Source organism: Excalfactoria chinensis, chromosome 18 (genome assembly GCF_039878825.1).
Source record: "Excalfactoria chinensis isolate bCotChi1 chromosome 18, bCotChi1.hap2, whole genome shotgun sequence".
NCBI classification, from domain to species: Eukaryota; Metazoa; Chordata; class Aves; order Galliformes; family Phasianidae; genus Excalfactoria; species Excalfactoria chinensis.
In genome coordinates, this window is record NC_092842.1 from 6,772,900 (window position 1) to 6,794,827 (window position 21,928).

Consider the following 21,928-nt stretch of genomic DNA (forward strand, 5'->3'; position numbering starts at 1 on the left):
TCAAAACACATTACTGAGAAAAATATGGTTGAAGGGAGAAGTTCTTTACCCTTTTATCCCATCTTAGGAGAGAATCAGTTTGACTCGGAGAAAACGTCGGCTTCATTATCCCTCCTGCTATCATATTTCTTCACTCGGCGGCGGCAGAAGAGAGTCAATAGGGAAGACTTGGATGACATGATGTAGCATCCCACAGGAGTTGTCTCCATAAATTCTGAGAGAGCCCAGAAATGCTGGTTGGGGGGGGGGGGGGAGGAGGAAGAGGGATCATTTTCACCTTCTTTATTCCTCCCACTCTCAGACAATTTAGAAGAGATTATGGACCTGATGGAGGCTTCCCTGCTCCTCCTGCACCTGCTGGTTGGGGTGCAGCTCCTTGGGGTCCCTCCATCAGCCCCAAGAGGGGCTGAGCCCAGGGCATGTGGAGGAGACCTCACGTGTGGGATCCCCCCCCGACCCCCATAGGGCTGCCAGCATCATGGAGCAGCTCCAAAACTGCTCCAGTTCACACCAAAGGAGAACCCTGGCAGCATGGCCGGCTCCAACACACTCCTGCAGGGCTGGTGTCCTGCTCATACTGTGGGAGACTCTGAAGCACGATGTGATCACATAAAACCATTCATCTGCAGGCATAAATGGACTCGATGATCTCTAAGGTCCCTTCCAACTCGCACGATACTATGATAGGATACTATGATAAAACAAAGGAAGCCATTCCTCCAAGGTGAAGATACTTTAGTTTCCACCTTTTCCCATTCACACGCTGGTCTGTGGGCACGAAGTATCACTCATGGGAAGCGAGCAGCGCATTGTGAGCTCGTTCTTTCGGCTTAAACAACATTAACATAACAAACACACATTGTCCATTTACTCTGCCGCGGTGCGAGCGAAGCAGGCGATGCCCCACGTTCCAATGGGACATTTTTAAAGGCTCGCATTTCCTCGCCGTTCCGCATTAGCCATCAGCAGCTGAATTGCCTCGGATCTGCGATTTTATGGCTCCATTTCATCGAGCACACGGGAGCCGCATTCCGAGCAGGAAAATAAAGCGCTCGGCTCGCGTTAGGCGGGGAGAGCTTTGATGCAGGAGGCGAGTGCCCTGCAGGAAGCTCTTCTTTTCCTATTTATGTGTGCATTTAGGCAGCGCTTTCAGCCCCATCCTTTAACGTTGCTTGCCTGGCAGCTCGCTGTCACCTCTCGTCCCATCGCTGTCACCTGGGCGCACCGACCCCCACCTGGCCACGACCTCCACCCAGGAGCGATGAGGACCCCCCTGAGCCCTCCCCTTCGTACCGCCCCATCCCCACAGCGCTGCGCTCGGACCCCCCGCAGCTCCCGTCCGCTCCTGCCCACCTTCGGGGTCTCCCAGCCGGCGGCCGCCCGGCACCACCTGCCGGCGGAACGAAGAACCGCGCCTCGCTTGGCCGCCAGGGGGCGCCATAGGGGGCGGACTGCGGCTCCCGGCGTGCAACGCGGCGGGGCGGGGAAGGTGCTGCGGCTCTCTCAGCCCGGCCCTTCAGCGCGGCCTTCACTTCCGCCGCCGAAAAACTCCAACTCCCAGCAGGCACCGCGCCGCCTCGCACTTCCGCTTCCGGCCTCCCTGGTGCGCCCCCGTTCCCTCAGCGCAGCGCCGGGCCCAGCCGTGCCGGCGACGCGGGATCCCCGCAGCTCCCCACGGGCTCTTCTGCCTTTCGGGGTCACCTTGATGGGCCGGCGGTAGCGCGGCGGGGCCCGGGGCCGTGCTGAGGCGTCGGCGGGGCGGGGAGGAGCGGGCTAGACGGCGATGTTCGTGCAGGAGGAGAAGATCTTCGCGGGGAAGGTGCTGCGGCTGCAGGTGTGCACCATGGAGGGCGCCGAGTGGCTGGAGGAGGTTCCCGAGGACACCACGGTGGAGAAGCTGAAGGAGCGATGCCTGAAGCACGTAAGGGAGCCGCGGGTCGGGCCGAAATCGGAGAGAAAATCACGGCCTGGGAGGGGCGGGCGGGGCCTGAGCGGGGAACCGGGAACGGCCTGGAGGCGGCAGCGGGACGGTGTGAGAGATAGAGAAAAAGCGGCTTCTGGGGGCGTTCAGTCCGAACCCAGAGCGTGTTTTTGCTCTTGGTGTTGGAGAATGAGCAGGGAACGCAGTGCGGGGGGGGAGAATCGCCCCTTTGGGATGAAACGGCCGTCGCTGGGTTGCAAGTCTGCAAGAGGAAATGCTTAAAACGCACAGAAGGTCTGTGAAAGCTGAGCTGGAAAATGCAGGGTTACTCCATTTACTGCTTGTGTTTGTGGGTACGGAAGGTGAAAACAAACGGTTGCAAAACTGCTGGGCTGAATTTCGAGCACTGTGTGAAGCTGTTGCTGATGCCAAACCTTGGCTCTGCCTTCCTGGAATCGGCACCGGGCTGGGTCACCAACTGCTGGGCGTGCTGCTGGGATTGGGGCTGCTTTCTTGTATCGATTGTAACCTCTGAAGGGTCACACAAATGCTAAGGAAAGGTTCTGTAAAACAAAGTAACAGGGTGAGAAGCTGCGACATGCAACGACCTGGGCTCTGTATGAAGACTGGGACTTGAGTGTCAGGATGGCCTGCAGTCCTGTTGCCCCCTGATTGTTTTGTGCCCTCTGGTTGTTTACTTCCAGTTAGAAGCCCTAGAAACTGCAGTGCGCACTGTTCCTCTAGGGACTTGGTCTTTGTAAGTGCTTCTTCATATGGGGGTGAGAATGGTTGCCAATGGGTTTGCTTTATTTGGGGTAGGTGTGATCCTTTCTATGAAGATGCAGTGCTCCCCACACTGACATGCCTGAAAGTGCTCCTGTATTGTCCCTGTTCAGCGCAGCTGAAGAATTAGACAAAGATGTAGGGTGGGGTAATGATTACATGCATATGTGCAGAGCTGAGAAGGCTTTAATTATCAGGAAACATAATTGAATAGATGCTTGCATTGCAGTGCAAGTCGGAGCGGAAGACAATTGATAACTTGGCAAGATGTTTGATTTCATTCTCCCGTCTGCTTTGTGCTAATGATATGGATTTGCATAACCATTCTGGATAATATATAGTTTTATGGAGGGGATAAATAGAAATGAAAAAATCATGACTCCTGATCACGGCTGCATCATGATGAATCTTGATGGCACCTTGAGGTAATTTATGCAGCCATCTCTCCTCAGATGCTGATTAGTGTATTCTCTGAAGTCCTTGAAGCCACTCTTTCAGGAGGTGAAGGGAGGCAATATCCATTAGAACGCCTAGTTTTGGATTAGGAAGGTGGGTGCTGTCCCTCCAGCATTTGAGTGCTTACTGATCTCTGTAGTGTCACTTTAGATGCATTTTTTTTCTCTCATAACTGATGAGGGGTTTTATTTGCTGTATCTGTTGACCTGTAACAAAGTAGTGGTGGTTGTACGCCAGGAAAGTGCTGCCTTCAGTAACAGCCTAGTCTGTAAGTAAACGCCTGACAGCGTTGTTTTCTTTCCCAGTTATTTCTGTATGCAGATTTCACAACCGAAGCGTTCTCATGGAGCAGTGCCTTTCCTCTGTGCCAGGCTGAGGTTGGTGTGCAGTGCAGCTGGCAGGATCGAGCCCCACACTCCCCTGTGGCTCCCTTAAAAAAATCCACTGTTCGTTTCAGAGCCAGAACTGAGAAAGCTCCGTTTAACCGTGGCAACCCAAGCATAACTTGTGTGTGTGTTTTCATGACCCGTCATTTTTGTACCCAAAGCTGACACTTGAAGATCTGCTTTGGCTGAAGGTGCTGTGGGAAATCCTGGTTCTAAAACTTCAATTGGAAGAGAACTATAAGAACTGCTCCTTGCTGAGGCTTGGTAGTATTTCTGGTAGAAATTGTAGCCACACACCTGAGATGCACAGATGTGATCTGTGTGAGCTTTTAATGCTGCTGTGCTTCTGTTCTTCTTTCTCTTAAGCTGCCTCAGTGTTTTCACTTGGGTTTTAAGGTGTGTTAAGGATTGTCTTAGGAACAGAGGTGTGAGGTGCTGACTGTCAGAGCACAAGGATATGGAAGGTTCCTGGCCCTCTATGTGGTTTGCATACTTGAGGGATGCAGATTGTTTAAGACACCCAATCTTATAATAAGGAGTGGCAGCGCGATGATCTGTTGTCTTCTTAAAAAGCATCATGAATAAATAAAAATCTAAAAATAAACAACGAGCTTTGTGGTTTATCAGGATTCCAAGCTCTGCAAATAGCATTTAGCATCACCAGGGCTTGCAAGTTCAGCAGTTGCTCGAGCATCTGCAAAAGTAGGTTTCTCACCTGTGTGGTAGAGCAGCCTGCTGTGAATTCCTGTGTTAAAAGGAAATGCAAATATTTATTCTGGAAGCAAAACCATAAGACAACAGATCTTCTCCTTATGATCCTTCTGTAGGAAAAGCTGCGGGAGAGCTCATCTTCCAGCATGCTGCGCCTCTGCGTGGTGCCTGCAGGTGAGCCCTGGTGCCACAGCCACCTCCCTCTGAGCAGGAAATTCCTTTCCTGTGGGTTAGCAGCACTCTGCTCTCAGGGCAGGATCGTTTGTTCAGCTAGACTTCAAAGCTTTGTGTGTGATACAAGAATACTGTGTGCTGTCAGGTGTTCTCAGGAAGCAGGGCTGTGCATCGAGGTCTGATTGCTCCAGGTGCCCATTCCAGGTGGTTTGCTGAGAGCTCACAGAGGCACTGGTATGAAGATGGCCTTTCTGTTTCCAGGGCATGTTAAAATAGGCAAAGACGTGCTGAGTATTTCACGAGGCATTCCCTGTGATATAGGTGCTGCTTACATCTGCCTTACTGTTCTACACGGTTGTCAAAGGAATGGGAGATAAGAACAGGTGATGGCAGGACTTTTCTTTTAGAACAGCACCATTATGAATTCATACAGTTGTAGGGCTCTAGTCTTTCACTTCCACTTTGATGTCATTAGTAAAGATTGTGATTGCACACACAGTGTGTAAGCACAGCTTTGTGTGCCAGGGAGGAAGCAGTTGTTAGATACATGCAGCATCCTTGGCTCCCCCCAAGTGGGTGCTTCCCAGCTCCAAGTTCATCCTTTTTAGACTCTGAGGATCTGTAAAAATAGTATTTTGAGCTTATTTGGAGGGATGTCCAACTGATGTACTCCTAGGTATAACTTATCAGATCAATTAGAGGAGCTACTCCCAGTTACTTCTAAGCTTTAATGCATTGTTTGGCTTTTGTTCAGCAGTTAATATGCTGAAGGATTAGTAAGAAGCTACTGTTATGCAAAGCAGGACTCAAACGCTCTCACCTTAATCCTGCTGAGGCATCCCAGCAGTGCAGAAGTTCAGGTGAGGAACTGAAGGTCTGTGTTGAAAACCAAGGAACTAACAAGCTCTCCAGCAGCTGCAATCAGAGCAGGGAAAGTGATGATGGACTCCAAAAGGATTCCTTTGAAGGAAGCTGGATAGTGATTAAATGCTACCTTTGAAGCAAAGCACTGATATCAGTGGGGCTTCTGGAAATGGCTTCCTTACCTGAAAGGTGGGGATGTTGTTCTACACACATGATAGAAGTGGCTCAGTAGAAACGTGTTTTGAAAGAGGTGTCATTGAGAGCTGTTTTCTGTGAGCAGAGGAGGTGAGGTCAGTATTAAGTGTCCTATTTTGTGGTGAGAGCAGGAGCATCCATTTCGTGGGTTTGGTAGGTGGTTATTTTTAATTCTGCCTTTCTGGAATTGCATCCATTATGCTTTGTGTGTTTTTTTTCACCCAAACAAATTAGAAGTCTCTAGATGCACTGATGTAATGCTCTTGAAATCTATTGCAGTGGATCTGCAGCCATTCTTGTGTGAAGATGAGTCAGTTCAAGGTCTGCATGAGCTCTTCTTAATTTTCTGTTGCAGTACTAAAATACCAGGAGATTTAAACTCTTCGGTAAGGCCAAACCGTGGCACAAACGCTGGGGAATTTGTGCTTAATTACACAAACAGCCTGGCATTTCAGCTTGTAGTTTTCTTAGGAGATCAGAGTGGTCCCTTGTGTTGTTGGTGGGATAAGATCAGTCTCTTTGTCCCAGCTGCAGGCAGTGTGTGTGTTTGGTAGCGGGGAGCAGTTCTCTATAGTCAAGTTTTTGTGCCTAGATGCATGAATATACCTCAGCTGCTTAAAGTAGTTACAAAACGAATCTCTGATGTAAGCTATTGTAAGCTTTCAGGGATTCAAACTTGAATTTTTAGTGAATAAACATAACATATGATTTAGAATTGTAATAGAAAACAGAGCACAGTGTTAATATGTGGAGAAGATTATCTTATGCTGATTATTCATAGTTGGGAATAGAAGCTGTGAAACTAACTTCTGTTCAGTGCTTTCAGCAAGAAGCCAGGATAGGGCTCCAGCACCAAGGCTTTGGCTTCAGTCTGCAACTCGAAACAAGGCACAGAAACTGCTGCCTCCTCAATCTAAGGTCAAGTACTTCAAACTCACTGCTGCCAGTTGCTTGTTTAGTCTGACAGTGTGTGTAAATAACAATTACTGGATGAAGCAGACTCTCTCTGTTCTGACACTAGCTACAAATGAGAAGTGTGCTGCATTGTTATAGTCCCCTCTCTGCAAAAACACTGATGCTTACTGTGGATTTCCACTCCTGCTTCACGATACTAATTGTTACTCCTCAGCTTCTCACTGAGAGTGAGTGACCTTTGTGATCTGTTGTAGAACTGACACTGCAGGGCCTACAGCTCCATCCTCACTGTACTCACAGTCTCCGTGGGCCTGAGTGTAGGACCAGGCTCTTGGAGTTTGAATTGTGGTGGAGATGTTCTGTTCTGCAGCAGTATCCATCTGCTCACGTAGGTAGGCTGTGTGTGCCCTTGAAGGGCTCATTTGGAATGAATGGGATGTAACATCAGGTCTTTGAAACTGACATTTTTTAAGTAAGTTTTGTAGAGCATCCTCATCAGTTAAACTTAAAGGTAGCCATTGATTTAACAGCATTGAGGAAGGAAAGCTAGAATCCTTCCTTAGTAGGTTATTCTTCCCAGCCAGGAGCTTGGATGTGCAGGCAGAAACCAATCCCATTACAGCACGATTCATCCCTCAGTTTCTTTAATAATACACATTATGTACACATACATATTCCTGGTGTATTGTGCCATTACTGAAGCTGTTGGGAAGGTAGTAAATGGTGGCACAGTTTGCAGGTGGAGAATCTTAAGTGTGAAGTGCAGTGATTCATGCAATAGGTTTATTTCTGTCTTCTGACCTCCAGTATTTCTCTTCTGCAGTGTGTACCAGGGAGCCTGGAGGATCCAAAAACTGTGACACATCATAAGTTGATACATGCTACTTCTGAGAAGGTGCTAACAGACACAAAAACAGTGTTGGAGGAAAACATTCAAGACAGAGGTAAGATTGTCCTTTTTATCCCACCGGCCTGGAAATGAGAAACTGAGTTACAGTTTGTGACTTTCTATTAGCAGCACTCTGCTTTGACATGGGAAACTAACAGGGTGGCAAAAAAAAGGGAGAGAGTTTTTTTCTACTGCATGGGAATATACAGTGAATGATTTTCTTTCCTTAGCTGTTCCTTTTAAGTGTCACACGAGATATAAAGAGTGTTCATTAAGTCAAAATGTTACATTATTTTTCTCTCCTTTAAAGCAATGTTCGAACCCTCAAGGCAGCAGTTATCCTCTAAAATGATCCAAAAATAATTATCATGGCTTGAGTGTTTCAAGAAAGACAGCCTGAAACTTTTGGGGCCTTTCTTGAGGTCTCCAGGTCAAGTAGGATGTTGTTTGCTGAAGCACATCTGAGTGTCACAGTTACATCCCATTCAGTCCTTTCCAAGGGTAGGTCAGAAATCCACACTGTAGCGTTACTGACTACAATAGAGTACGTGAGGCACGTGTGAACTTTACAGATGTCATGGATTAATGTGAAATAAAAGAAAGCCTAAAGATGAGAGCTGTCAGCGATAGCTGGAGTCACTTTTTACTGGACAGCTTAAACTAATGGTCCCTTCTGGAAATAAAAGGCAGTGGTCCAGAAAGTGAGAAGCAGAGCTGCCGTAGAATGGGATAACGCTTGAACCAGAAACTGCAGGGATAGTATTCCCCTGCTTGTGCAGGTTGGAAAGCTGTTGCTGTGATCACGAGCGGTTTTATCTTTCTCTTCCAAGGCAGTGTCACCTTTAGAGCAGGGCAGGAGCTGAGAGTTGCCATCTTAGGCAAGGGACAACTTTTTTGCTGATTGGTGATGTATTATTTCTAGGCAAGGCACCAGCTCCTGCAGAGTTTTGAATTGCAGTTAGTAGCCACTGAGCAGTATTAAGATGTCATGCGAATGTCTCCTTACTCCTTCTTCCCCTGTAATGTGTTCTACCTTTTAAGTGCCCGGCTGCTGTCAGGGAGGCAGGATGGCAGCCAACAGCTGACTGCCACTGGCTGACTCCACTTGCTGCTGTGTGAGGCAGCCAAAAGTCAGCGCGTGGATCTTTTCATGCTCTTGTCAGCCGGATAAGTGAGGGTTAACAGCCTTCACCAGCTGCTGTTCTTGGCTGTTGTGTGCCAACAAAACTTGTTGCACAAAGCATGATTTGTTTGCTTTTTACCCTCTTAATGTGATAGACTAAAAACTGACTGTCAGGCTCTGTCTGGCTGAAGGACTGCAGATGCTGCACTGGCCTGTTCTGGGCTCTAAGCAGTGTGTCTGCATCCACCCTGAGAACCTACATGGTAATAACTGAGGGGCTACAACAGTGGAATTAATGGAAAATTCATCTCTAGGAAAGCTTGAGTTCATGATGTATATCGCAAAAGCTGGTTTTACATCATCAATATCGTTCTCTTTCTAGATGTCTTGCTCTTGATAAAGAAACGTGCACCACCTCCGCTCCCCAAAATGGCAGATGTGTCTGCAGAGGAAAAAGTGAGTTTGAAAAGATTTCTTGACTTGTCCAATTTGATTAACAGCTTTATTAATGAGCTACAGAAATACTGTCGTGGTGTATTCTTTGTGTAGAGACAAATACACCCAGTTAAACCGGAAGGTAAATACTTAATCCTCCTTCCAAACTTGGAAGAGTTATTTTACATGTTTTAACTTGGATCGTGAGAATATGTGCGGCGGAGTAAGACGTGCAGATGCACTCTGTGCAAGTGGTGTGGATTTTGTCTTCGAAAAGAATGTTTAGTAACTGTCCAGCAAGTGCCTTGCTGCATCTCTTTTGAAAACTTCATAGAAATCTGTTAGTTCGCTTGATGCCGTGTTCTGTCTTTAGTAATGTCTGGCTTGTCACCCCCTAATGAGGTCTGGAGTGTTGTCCCCATGCTATTCTTGTTCGTTTTCTTTTTCTCAGAATGTAGTTGTTACTGAGGGTCAGTGATATGCAGGATGACATTCAGACACAAGTGGTACTGCAGTGGGTGTTACTGTGTAAACACTTTGAGCAATGCTTGTGCCTAACGCTGTGAATTCCTGGGTCTGTCTGCTTTCTCCTTGCACAGCTTTGTTTTTTCTTGCTTCCTGTAGGTATTGGTGTATGTCTCTGTATCCCTTCCTGTAGGTATTGGTGTATGTCTCTATCTCCATTATGGTCTTGCTGTGCAGAATGTCACCTTAAGAGCCTAAGATATAAGACTGAAATATTTATGTTTGTACCCCTGCTATGTTTTGTCCTGGACTATTAGCATGTACTGAATATCAGAGGCACCATATATCTCTGCATGATACTTGCAAGCAATAAAGCACTTCCAGTGTGAAGCAGTTAAGTGTTAGTCTGTTCACAGTATTGATACATCCCTTGGCAAAGCCTGGATTTGAAGAGAGTGTGCTCTGAGCAGACAGAATAGAGTGCGGTCCTGGGAACTGAGGCCGTCCAAGTTCTCTCCATGTTTGGCACATCACTTTTCCTCTTTATGCTGGAATTTCCCCACGTTTAAATAACAGAAATAGATACAAGGACTGAAAGTGGGGCAACCCAACAGGTCCTGTTTTGCTCTGTAATTGCAAAGTGACGTTAGTGCTATTAATCCATTGTATTGCTAGGCTGCTGTTTCTTAGTTGCAAGTGACAGAGCACTGCTTGATGCCTTGGTAAAAAATATGAAACTGCTCTCAGCAATGCTATGTTCTTTGTTCTGTGGATAATGGGTTATGAAACCTGACCATGTTTCCCATCCTTCAGAGGAAACAAGAGCAGAAAGCTCCCGATAAGGATGCTATTCTCAAAGCAACTGCAAATCTGCCCTCTCGCAATGTAGATCGCACTGTGGCCCAGCACAACATGAGGGATGTAAGTATTAGACTTGACTTTAACTCACACACTAGTATCCAAGTAGACTTTTATCTTATATAATCTTTTCCATATGAATGTGGTTTCTCTGTGAGAGAAATTGAAGTGTGTATAGTGTATATGAAAGTAGATAGTGTAATCAGTGTGAACCCTGAGTTACTTCGTGATTATGAAATGCTGCACTAAATTACGATTTAAAATGTGTTATTTCTCTCTGGGAAAGCCTCAGTAAACTCTGAAGATCTGGCAAACGTGAGGTTCAGTTTCAGTCTTGAATAGTTCACATTTTCACAGTGTTTTCTGTGCCATGGCTTTGAAGAGATGTTAGTCACTAATTTTGACTTCAGTAGTCGACTGCTGTCTGCGATGCTTCCAGCTGCGTCTTCAGCAGCGTGGGGGCTACCTTTTCTCTTCTGATATTAACAGCTTCTCTATTAATATTTAATGATATCTGGTAACCTCCTACCTAAATGTTTTGACAGTTTCCTTTTTTACAGTTCCAGACGGAGCTCCGGAAGATCTTAGTTTCCCTCATTGAAGTTGCACAGAAATTGCTAGCACTGAACCCCGACGCAGTTGAACTGTTTAAGAAGGCAAATGGTATGAACATATCTTTATAGTTACTAGCTCAATCCCAGGAACTTATTTTCTTACACAGCAGAAGAGTGAACTTGCAGAATGAAGTCCAAACTTCAGTGTAGTAGCAGAGCTGCCAATGACTTTGTGGCAAAGATTTCAACTTGTGTTGTAGGGATTTATAAGGTCCCTTTGGGATAGATGAAAAGTTCCATTTAAAAATAAAATCATCAGCAGTGAAATAACTTGAGAACTTTGTAAGAGCTGGTGAAGAATAGTTGGAAATGTATGAGGAAACAATAAAATGGGGAGAAATTTGAGCTGTTGATTCAGTCTGTGTGGAAACAACCTTAAGATCTGCTAGGGCTGGATCCAAATTACTTTCTGGACTACTGATAAATTTCAATGAATCTCCCACATGTTTAATTACATGGACATGTAGCCATGAGAGTTTGCTGTCTGTTGTTTGAGATCTTGAATGTATCTGGAATAAGTCTTTGTCCTGGAAGCATCTGTCTGAGCCTGATCAAGCTGAGTACAGCAAATTACATGATGAGATAGCAAATTCTGGACAGAAACAAAAGCAGGGATGGAAGAGAAGAATGGGGTTTGAACTTAACACATGCCATTCCATTGAGGAAGGGTTTTATTTTAGCTTGAAGTTAGTCTCAACGTTGTTTTGTTTGTGTATGTGTAGCCATGCTGGATGAGGATGAGGAAGACAGAGTGGATGAGATAGCTCTGCGGCAACTTACAGAAATGGGGTTTCCAGAGAGCAGAGCTGTCAAAGCCCTTCGATTAAATCAGTAAGTGTACTTGGCGTGCTGCCTGCAAATTACTTGGTATGGTTAAAAAAAGAAAAAAACAATCCTTTTTTTTTTTTTTTTTTTTTTTTTGAGGGAAATCTCCTTATGTGGGTCACCTAGAAGTAGCAAAAAGCATTGGCTTAAGGAAGAGTGCTGCCTCAGGCAACCCGCAGGTGCAGCTGGCACACGAAAGGGCCTATATTGTACTTGCTCTGGAATGAAGTCAGTCTGCAGTTCCCAAGGCTGTCAAACTCTCACTGTTTCCAAGTGTTAAACTCGCATCTTCTGCTCTAAAATTTTACAGGGGGGAAAAAAAAAAAAGCAAGCTAAGTCCATCCAGACTGGTTTGTCAACTGTAGGAAAATACTTTATGCTGATCTTTTAAATAAAGCATCCCAAGAGTATTACAAAGCCCAGATAGCAACTGTAGAGAAGTAGGAGGTATTACCGTTCTTCTTGTAGTTGTGGTGCCTCACTTCTGAGATGGGTTTCTTATGTTATTCACAAAAATGTTTAATGATTTCAAATCCACATAATAGTCCTTCTTTTTCAGTAGCTCTCCTTTGGTCTTTGAAGGACTTTCTCCCTCGATATCCTCCATCTTTCCTGTTGTAACTGAAAAGCCAAATAGGCAAGGGCTTCCCTTTCCTTTTTAAGAACATCTAATTACCACGTGGCCAAATGAAATTGCAAATTCAGCTTCTCTGTTACCTTTTTTTCCTATGAATTTGTTGGGAAGGCATGTGCTGGATCTCTCCCATGATATCTTAGCTTGAACACTTACAGTCAATTGCCTGTGTCAAATTTTGTTCTTGCTCAAGGTGTATAGTGCACGTTTGTCCCACTCTTTCTTCCATTGCTAATGGCATTCCTTTATCACAAGATGTCTGAGATAGATCTCCCTAAGATGCAACAGTATAGCTTCTCTCTGAGATGTGGTTCCATTTGGAACATGCTTAGCTGTTTTGTCAGCAGTTGCAAGTAGTCAGTGTATGTTTGTTGTGAAATAGAGCTGATACTATGGAGAATAAGATGTCTCCCTGTGAAGTGGCCTTTAAAACCTGAGTTACAACTGTCCAGGTTGTCACTCTCATCCTGGCTTCAGAGATTATTGTGTGGCTCTGAGTGCATGTAGAATTAAAGTGCTTCGAAATTTGCTTCAATACTTTGTGTGACCATTCAGGTAATAATTAATCAGCTAGTCAAGATACCACGGGAATAAATACAAAGCAAAAACATGTGGGCGGTGCTGCTCTATATCTGGAGTGTTCCTCATCCCTTTGTTTTGATTTTCTTTTCAGTATGTCAGTGACACAGGCCATGGAGTGGTTGATAGAACATGCAGATGACCCTGCAGTGGATGCTCCGCTGCCAGGTCAGACTCCATCCGAAGCAGCAGCTGAAGCTGGTGCATCCTCTGCTGAAGCAACTGCAGGTCCGAGTTCAGAAGCAGGTGGGGAAGAAGCCAAAGATGAGCTGACTGAAATATTTAAGAAGATAAGAAGGAAAAGAGAGTTTCGCCCAGACCCGCGGGTATGTGTTCCTTATCTCTGTTCCTTTGCATTGAAAGGGACCATGTGGACACCATGGAATCCAAATAAATGTTTAGTTGACAATGAAGTGAAGCATATGTTTGAATGTATATTGTGCTGACTTGACAGTATTTTAGTGGAAGTCTTTAGGAACTGCTTAAATTCATATTGCTGAAAGGGATATTCCCCAGTTAATGCACTGCTGTCTCAGGTAACAGCATCTAAATTACTGACGCTTACTTTACACTTGAAAATTAACTGATACTCTTGATATAAATTGCCAGACTCCTGGCATTGCTTTTTATGATTGGGATGATTTGCTGTAGAGAAGGACAGAAAAGCATTATTGTGTTTCAGGGACAAGGAAAAGTATCACCAGCTGGTAAGTCTTTAAGTCTTGTGTCATCTGCAGAAATGATCCTTTTTTGATAACGTTAGATTAGCTGAAATGAGAAGATGTGCTGCTGTCACGCTGTAAACTCACCAGGAGATGCTCTTTAGAATCCACCACTTGGCTTTTATAAATAGGTGGTTTTTGTGATTTAAGTCAAAAGCTGCAAATTTAATGACCTGAGCACAGTTTCCAGGTGCACTTGTGGAAATATATAATACATACTAACAACATAATAATGCCAGGAAGTGAAATTAAATCCAGTGAATGGAGTTACAAATGGACAAGGTCAGTCTTGGAGCATCTGGAGCTCGATCTGTCAGTGAGACATCAGCAAAAGCTTTGCAATGTGAGAGAAGTTTAAAGATGTTTCAGTCTTGCTCATTCCCGCACCAGGTGCCTGCTCTTTGCCTCATATTCATCTGTCATTACTGAGAATAGGAACTGCCTTCAGTCTTGCTTTTACTGTTTATTCCACTTCCCGTGATAAAGGCACTTCTGATGTACAGTATATGAAAACCTTGTAGCAAAGTTTACTTAGTGGTCTGCAAATGGAAGCAATTGAGTTTTTACCCCACAAAAAGCTCCTGCACAGAAGGTGAAGCATTTGGTTGTTCTCATCTGTTTTAAACATTTATTAATCTGTGCAAATCTTATAGGCTGTTATCGCCCTAATGGAGATGGGATTTGATGAAAAAGAAGTGGTAGATGCACTCAGAGTAAACAACAACCAGCAAAATGCAGCCGTGAGTACAGTGTCATTTCTTTTCCTTGTTGCTGTAATAGTCTGTTCAGCTGGTTATTTTCACTGTAGAATTGGTTGATCTTCTCACTGGGGATGAAGTGACCAATCATGAAATCTGTTGTGCTTGCTGCTTTCTTTCAGTGTGAATGGCTGCTGGGAGACAGAAAGCCTTCTCCAGAGGACTTAGATAAGGGAATTGACACAAACAGCCCTCTCTTCCAAGCCATCTTAGAAAACCCAGTGGTACAGTTAGGGTTAACCAACCCTAAAACTCTACTAGGTAAGTCCTGATTGGGTTCTCGCTAAATATATTCCATCTCTGCAGTTCCTAGCAAATAGGATAGAGACAGGATGATGACAACACATACTGTGAAGTGAGTGCAGCTCCGTACCTTTTTTCTGATGATCAGCAGCTTATTTCATTTTGCAACTCAGCTGTAACCTGAACAGAGTTTGGGGTGGCCCAGAAATGGTGCTAATTTCTTTGGCTACTAATTCACACTTGCTGAACTCAGAGCGTTAATAGCTGCTGGCTGCAATGCTTTTGTGGTTTTAGGAGACCTTTTGTGGTGCTCCCTTTGGCCGTGGAAAATAAAATAGCAGGAATGTCTATTTAGAACCCTGATGGCTTTACAGATAAAACAAGGCTGTCTCCTGCTGTACAGCTTACTGTGTGTTTTGCTCTGATCGCTGGAATGGAAGGTAACTAGTGTAACCAAACAAGAAGTCAGAACCGAGGCTTTGCCTATCAAAATTCAGATAACGCTTCTGAAAATATGTTTTCCCCTTCTTGAGTATCAACTCTGTGATAAAGTCCGTGTTCTTGTTCAAATTTGCTGTGAGCACAGCAAGGACTCAACTGATAAAACCAGTGGTGAAATGCAGATCTCTTATGCGTTGGCCTCTGGTGCTGGAGGACAATGCAGAAGAATGACGATAGCAGTGTTGTATGCATAAAATCTTGCATTTAGAGTTTGGCTTCAAACTTGATTCAAAACTGTGTTTTGAATTGAAGGGTGTATACATGGCTTTTTCAGGAGAGCTTTTTAAGATGCTATTTTAAATGTAATTAGGAGTGTTTGCAAGACTTTAAATAATTCAAGAGCAGAACCTTCCCACTCTCATTTCTGAACAAATGGTCTCCTTATTTCCAAAGACGGTTCCACACTGCAGCTCAGAATATAAATAGAAAATGAAATGTCATTATATGTGCTTGTAAAGCTTGGATGAACATCAGAGAATGTATTCGAAATGATACATAAGCAAATTGCTTATGTCATAGATTTTAACGTTAGGTGTTTGTATTTAATTAGATAGCTAAGGAATGTTGATAAATGTTTAGTTTTAAGCTCTTGAGTCTATGTAAAAGAAGACAGTTGAAGTGGTGAAAGGTGAGATCTGTACGTTATTCTGGGCTTTGCTGCAAGCATGCAGTGTGACCTTGTGCAAGGTGTTAATGATGAGCCTTTCAGAGGGCCTGGGTGCTTATGGCTCCCACTAAGGTCACTTAGAGTTTTGTACACTAATGCTCCTGGATAGGTTCAGGCTGGCACCCTGTTGCTGGACTGCCAGATTCTTCTAACACTGACCTTTTGGTGACTTCTGAATAGGTCAGATATGCAACTGCTTCTTTCTGTCCCGTTCCATAATGACTGCTCCAAATGTCTGCTAGTGTGGCTCAGTGTCATGAAGGTTATAAATTATTGCCTGGATCATTCTTTTGCCAAATTTGTGACTTAGCTCTTGCGCTAAATGTCTTGTTCCTTCAAAATAAAGAGAAAAGGGGAAACTAGCATGTAAAAAAGAAAAGAGAACAAAGCCAAACTTAGTGTAAAGACAGCTGTCCATAGAAAAGAAACAAATTCTTCTGCCCAAATGTCCCAATTCTGAGATGGACATTTGGATCCCAATTACGTGGTGTGTTACCTGCTACTGCAGCCAGTGTGGATGTAAACAGAGCAACCCTGCCCAGCCCTCTCAATACAGCACTGGAGGCTACTGGAGCCCTATCCCTAAGGAGTGACTGAGGCACAATCTCTGGCATATAGGCAGCAACCTCCTTTTCTCCTGGGGTGCGTCAGTTTGAAGAATGTTATTACGTTGAGTTCTGTGATAGTTCTGTCTGTAGACTTTTGCAAAGTGGGTAGCTCTTCAAACCCATGTCACAGAGGTTATGTAAGGTGGACTGTAATGCAGACTGAGTGTTTGATCAGCCTCTTCCTGCGATAAATATAATGTTGAGCAGTGAGGAAAGCATGACAGCATGTAGCACCCCAGTCTGGAGATGTAGGAGAACAAATGGTAACCATGTGATGGATTCTCACCATTTTGAGGGGCTGCTTGCCTTGGATAAGCTGTAAGTATTTCTAACCTTTCTGTTGTTGAAGCATCCCAAGCACTGAAGTGTGTGCTGCTAGAAGACCAATAATATACAATGACTTCCTTCTCTTGGCAGCCTTTGAAGATATGCTTGAAAACCCCTTGAACAGCACTCAGTGGATGAATGATCCAGAAACTGGGCCTGTCATGCTACAGATCTCTCGAATCTTCCAGACGCTGAATCGCACGTAGAGGGGAATGCCAGACCACTGTGCCACTTCCTGCTGTCCCTTGTGTCACCTTCTCAATGGGGAGGGTGCATGGATTGTTTGGGGAGGGGGGGAGGGATGCTGTCTGAGTAGGGGTCTCACACGAGAGCTTATGTAGTTATGGCCAGCTGAAGTTAATTGCCTTGTGAATTTAGTGTTAGTGGAAGAGGTTTGAAGACTTGTGTATGTTTTCAGGTGTTAGGTTAAAAATAAAGTATATCAAAAAATAGGAAAAGGTTTTGTGAAAACAATTAAGAATCTGCTCGTCAGAAAGAAATATGATATTGCTTGTTAAAAAAAAGGCCTGTGACAGTAGTTTTCTAGCCAGTTTTACTAGCATCTGGCTAGTGTTTACAAAAGGTCACTGACCACTAGCATAGGACATGAATCATCTCCATGCAGTATTAATTTATGGCTATATCAAATTATGAAATGCTTTTTAAAATTGATTCTTAGGAAATATTTTTTAAAAGTCCAAATACTGGGAGAGCGAGCACATTTCTATCCTGGCTTGTTCGTCTTGCATTATAATTCAAACAGAATAATTCATAGATGGAATTCATTTAATAAATAGCATTACTTTTTCCTATTTATTTTCTGCGTTAGTGTTCTTCCAGTCCGATGGTAGTTACACTTCTCAGAGGTTTGTCAGCTATGTTAAAGATGCAGTATCTCCTTCATGGCAGAACTTTACACCACCACTTGGATTCTCCAGTAGGCTGCAGTTCATAAGGTCATCCTATGCCATATCTTAGTGCAGGGAGGATATCTTCACACGGCGGGTTGTGGGTTCTTTCTCCATCTTTCTGTGCACGGTTTTGCAAAGGGGAGCTTGTATTGTTGACTGTTTCAAAGTGTTTACAAAATAGCAACTCATTTGCATGGGTTTTCCCTGAATGGTGATCTGCAAAGAAGCAGAAACACTTTGGGTTTTATATATTGTTTTTAACGTACATAAAAGCACGCTTGAAACTAATTGCTTTGAGATAGAAGTGGTTATCCTTGACACTTTCTCTTTGGAAATATTAAGAAAATCAGGCTGTGTCACTCCTGGTTTTGTTGGAAGGCTGACTGAGGTTTCAGGCAGGTGCCATGAGCTCTTAAGAAAAGAACTCACTGGTGAATATTCAGTTGGATTCTTGTGATTGGGCCACGCAGGCTTTTGTTTCCAAGGCAGTGAAACACAGCTGACATCTGTCACAATTCCTGCTGCTGCTTGTGTTTCATAGCCTTTATTTTTTTTGAAAGGTGTCTGTCAAATAGATCCCGAATAGCTCTGCCAAGTTCCTTTCTAAGTGTATGTTTTTACATAGCTGTGTTTTGGTTTTAGAAAGGAAAATGCTACAAGATGCAACCTGAAACCCTGTGACAAGTTTTGGCCTGAACTTGGCACCTCATCTGTGCTATTGTGCAGTCGAGGCACTGAAGTTGCCAATTTCTCATAATTAATATGAAGGGTGGGGAAACAAAACAGCTTTTAGAGATTTTTATCTTGACTGACTATCCCAGGATTTTTTGTTGTTGTTACCTGTAGTTTCATGTTAAGCTTCACAGTTCACAACTGCTGAAATATTTCACTTTTGTGTTTAGCAATTCCAGGGTTTATAGAGGTGTTGGGTCAGATTGGTTGTTCCAACACCCAGCTGCTCCTGGGTCTGTCTGCTGCTACTGACAAAGCAGTGTGGGTGATGAATTTGAGCAGGCTCTCCAATTTTCACACGGTTGAAGCTGAATGCTGTCTGACCTCCTTCACAGGTGCAGAGTGGCTCCTCCTAAACATGAAGCTTCTGCTACTTGTGCATTTCTGCAGTGTGGTACTGCCAGGATCTGCTGCTGAACTTGTCCTCTCTGTGTCAGTTTGGTAGGAGTGGTAAAAGTTATCAGAGCAATACTCCCTTGGTATGCCAGAACAGAGTCAGAGACAATACCGGCTTCTAAGGAAGAAAGGTATGAGTAAAACAAGGCATGCATGTGTAATAGATGAAGGTAAGGATGCCAGAGTTCAACAACATAACCTAGTGCTGTAGCAGCAGTTAGAAACTGTATGGATAAAGGAATGCTGCATCTTTAAAATGCGTGAAGGCTTGAGAATATGTGGTTGTTTCTGGCTTTGCTTATTTCTGAGCTCAAAGCTGATGTAGCTGAAGTGTTGGAGAAGTTAAGTTTCCAGTGGCCAGTCTCTGAAAGAGGCCAGAACTTAGGAGGTGTGATGTTTGCAGCAAGGCTTAAGAGTTGAACTGAATGAAACCAAAACTGCCCTTAAGGTTGGACAAACCCTTTGAGGAGCTGATCAAGACACCAGTATTGTTCTGTGGGTATGAATTAATAGCAGACTTAGGGAGCTGTGTGTCCCTGTGGCACCTGGATGTATTGCTGCTTGATTAGTTACTGGTGGAATGCTAAGTTCATTATGCTTGCAGAAGAATTGATTTATCCCAATTTTTACCAAACCTGCAAAAATCTTGAATGATCACTGCTTGTCAGTCAGAAGGTGCGTAGGCAGGTCTCCAGGCCAGAGGAGTCTCTGTGTTAAGAATGCTTCCTGGGCACAGGACAAAGGTTAACAGGCTGGTGGATCTGCTCTGTAAGCAAGCGAGAGGTCCCTGATCATATTGGAATATAAGTTTTTGTTTTAATAAAAAGTCAGTTTTGTGAAGAACTATTCCTGGGAATAAGGATTTGCAGGTTCGGGTCCTGTGCTTTCATCTCTGGTGTTCACGCTGTGACTAGTAAAGATATGCCATATGTAAGTGTCTCATAACATGGCCAAAGGAACATTTGGAAGCCTGTGAAATCAAGGAGAAGTAAGGAAATGAAACAGGAGGTGGTTCTTGCAATGCAGTGTCTGTTCCTTATAACTCTTCTAGCTCCTTGCCCTACCCATTGATCAAGACAATCTTCTACCTTTTGATATTCCATGACTCTTGAAATCTAGCTAGCTATTTATTTAAATGTATATAATTTATAATTTTGTCATCAAAACACTGATTTTTTTTAATAGAGATGTACTATATGGGAGTTTGTTCTCAGGGCTTTGTCTTCATACTCGATGGGGGGGGTGCACTTAAAGGGATGCATTAGGACAAAATGCCAGCGGCCACTTTGCAGTTTGGACCTTGGTTAGTTGTGACCTGTGAGACGGAGATGGCATGATGCTCCTGTTAAACCTCTAGGTACAGCCCAAAGAAAATGCCATTCTTTTCTCTCTGTGTGAGCAGTGGCCCGAGTCTTCCTTTAGGACTGCAGCATCACTGCATGGAAATGGCTGCTCCAGGTTATCCACCCCTTTCACAGTCTGCTGATCTTTACCACCATTTCAAGGACACCTCTGTTCTCCGTGCAAAACAAACTTGTCCTGTTATCCAAGCAGTCATCACTGCACTCTTGTTCTGCTCGGAAAGTGCGAGGTTTGCTCCTGCAAGAGCTCTGAAAGCTGCAGCCAGTTGCTTGGTTTGGGCTGTTCCCAGCCAGTCCCAGATGTGTCCCAGAACCTTGACCCCCCCATTTCTATCCTTCATCTTCTGGAACCAACTTGTCTTTCGGAGATGGATGTTCATATCCAAGACACTTGGGGGGTTATGGTAATCCTTTGTAGTTGAGACTGTTAGTTTTGTTTGACATTCAGCAGTTCGCATGCTGAGGACCTCAAATATGTTTTGCAAGTTGTTTAAATAAGCATTGCACCAAACGAATGTATTGTAACACTGTCAGCAGATGTTGCCTGTAGGCGAGATATGGAGGTTCCCGGTGACTTGAGCAACAATTTTCTTGAAGTCTAGTGAGTGTTTCATCCAAAGTTATCCCCCATTTTTCTACTTTCAGTAAGTAGTGTTTGAATTGCAGCACTTGGAGTTGAGTCTTTCCATCCAGTTGTAAGTCATTATGCTTTAAGGCATAAGCAGACCACTGACTGTGTCCTCTCCTCTGGGACAATTGCTTTGCTGTCAGAATTAGGACAGCTTGGCCAGGTTGGCAAGCAGTGTACATTGTGTCTATGTGAATGTGTTCTCATGGCGGTCATTCTCAGCTGCGTCCTGATATCTGGGTATAACAAAAGGGAATTTGAAGGGCCTCTTTCCCTAAAGATCTTTGATGCAGATCCCGTTTGCAGCATGTGAACTTCAGATGCATTCAATTCTTTCTGAATTTAAATAGTTTTATATCATGTTCTGGGGTGAGGGAAGAAGTCGAATCATGTTTTAAATGCAGCTCCACCAAACAAAGGGTCTTTGCAGTGGGTAACAGAGGCCTGTTGAGATCCTTCATTTGCAAGTTTTTATCATAGTTTAACAGCCTGTTCAAGAATGTGATTTGCCATTCTGCACTTACCACAAAGTAGCACCAGTAAAACTCTTCTGCAAGGTTCTGACTTCAGCGTTTTTCATTTCACCCGTGTATAAAACCACGAGGTATGGCCTATGATAAGTTTTATATGAAGCTGACACTGGTGTGTGGCATGCACAGCTGTTTCTAAGACGTAACGTTACTTTTACGAAGCTTAACTAGGGCGGACATCACTGAGCCTGTGGAATTCGGGGTTCATTCTGGACACGCTGATGTGGGTCACTGACTTCTCCGTGGCTGAGGAGCCCAGCAGCAGCTTTGCTTCAATACAGAGCCCTTCAAACAGCAAGTAAGAATTGCTACTGACTTGTTTTTCATCTGAATGTTTGCTGTTGTCTATTGGAATATTTTCCTAGAGGTTATTGAGGTCAATAGCTAAGCCAGACCTGTTCAGATTGGAACAGTTATGTACCTTTAGCATGTGGAGAAGTCATACCCATAAGCAAGACTAGAATGAATGCTGAGTCTTTAAGCCTGCTCACACATACACACTAAAGACACTGATGTTATGTGTGCTGTAAATTTATAATATAACTTAAAAATAAAGGTTTTTTGATTTATTACAAGGTGTTCTGAAACATCATTTTTAGGAGTAGCAAAGATCTCTGAACTATTTGGATTCAGTTCTCCCTTTACCTGCTGACTGCTGGAGTGTTTCTCAGGAAATAAGGTCCTTTGGTAGCTGACCAATAACAAAACTTGAGTGGC

At 44.1% G+C, this 21,928-nt stretch overlaps 1 protein-coding gene across 1 annotated transcript; it reads left to right on the forward strand.

The window, feature by feature from the left end:
* Positions 1-1,641: 1,641 nt before the first annotated feature.
* Positions 1,642-21,780, forward strand: UBAC1 (UBA domain containing 1). Its single transcript, XM_072352890.1, has 10 exons — positions 1,642-1,921; positions 7,229-7,349; positions 8,800-8,873; positions 10,131-10,238; positions 10,736-10,838; positions 11,512-11,620; positions 12,922-13,153; positions 14,203-14,289; positions 14,430-14,568; positions 16,744-21,780. The coding sequence occupies exons 1-10, from the start codon at positions 1,784-1,786 to the stop codon at positions 16,857-16,859; spliced, it is 1,227 nt and encodes a 408-aa protein (XP_072208991.1). The 5' UTR covers positions 1,642-1,783; the 3' UTR covers positions 16,860-21,780.
* The last annotated feature ends 148 nt before the right edge of the window (positions 21,781-21,928 follow it).

What these genes read in the sequence shown, in the direction of transcription:
- UBAC1 (XM_072352890.1), top strand. Translation starts at nt 1,784, where the DNA reads ATGTTCGTGCAGGAGGAGAAGATCTTCGCGGGGAAGGTGCTGCGGCTG. An exon ending in AGGAGCGATGCCTGAAGCAC is followed by an intron (nt 1,922 to 7,228) that starts GTAAGGGAGCCG and finishes TCTCTTCTGCAG; the next exon opens with TGTGTACCAGGGAGCCTGGA. An exon ending in GGAAAACATTCAAGACAGAG is followed by an intron (nt 7,350 to 8,799) that starts GTAAGATTGTCC and finishes TTCTCTTTCTAG; the next exon opens with ATGTCTTGCTCTTGATAAAG.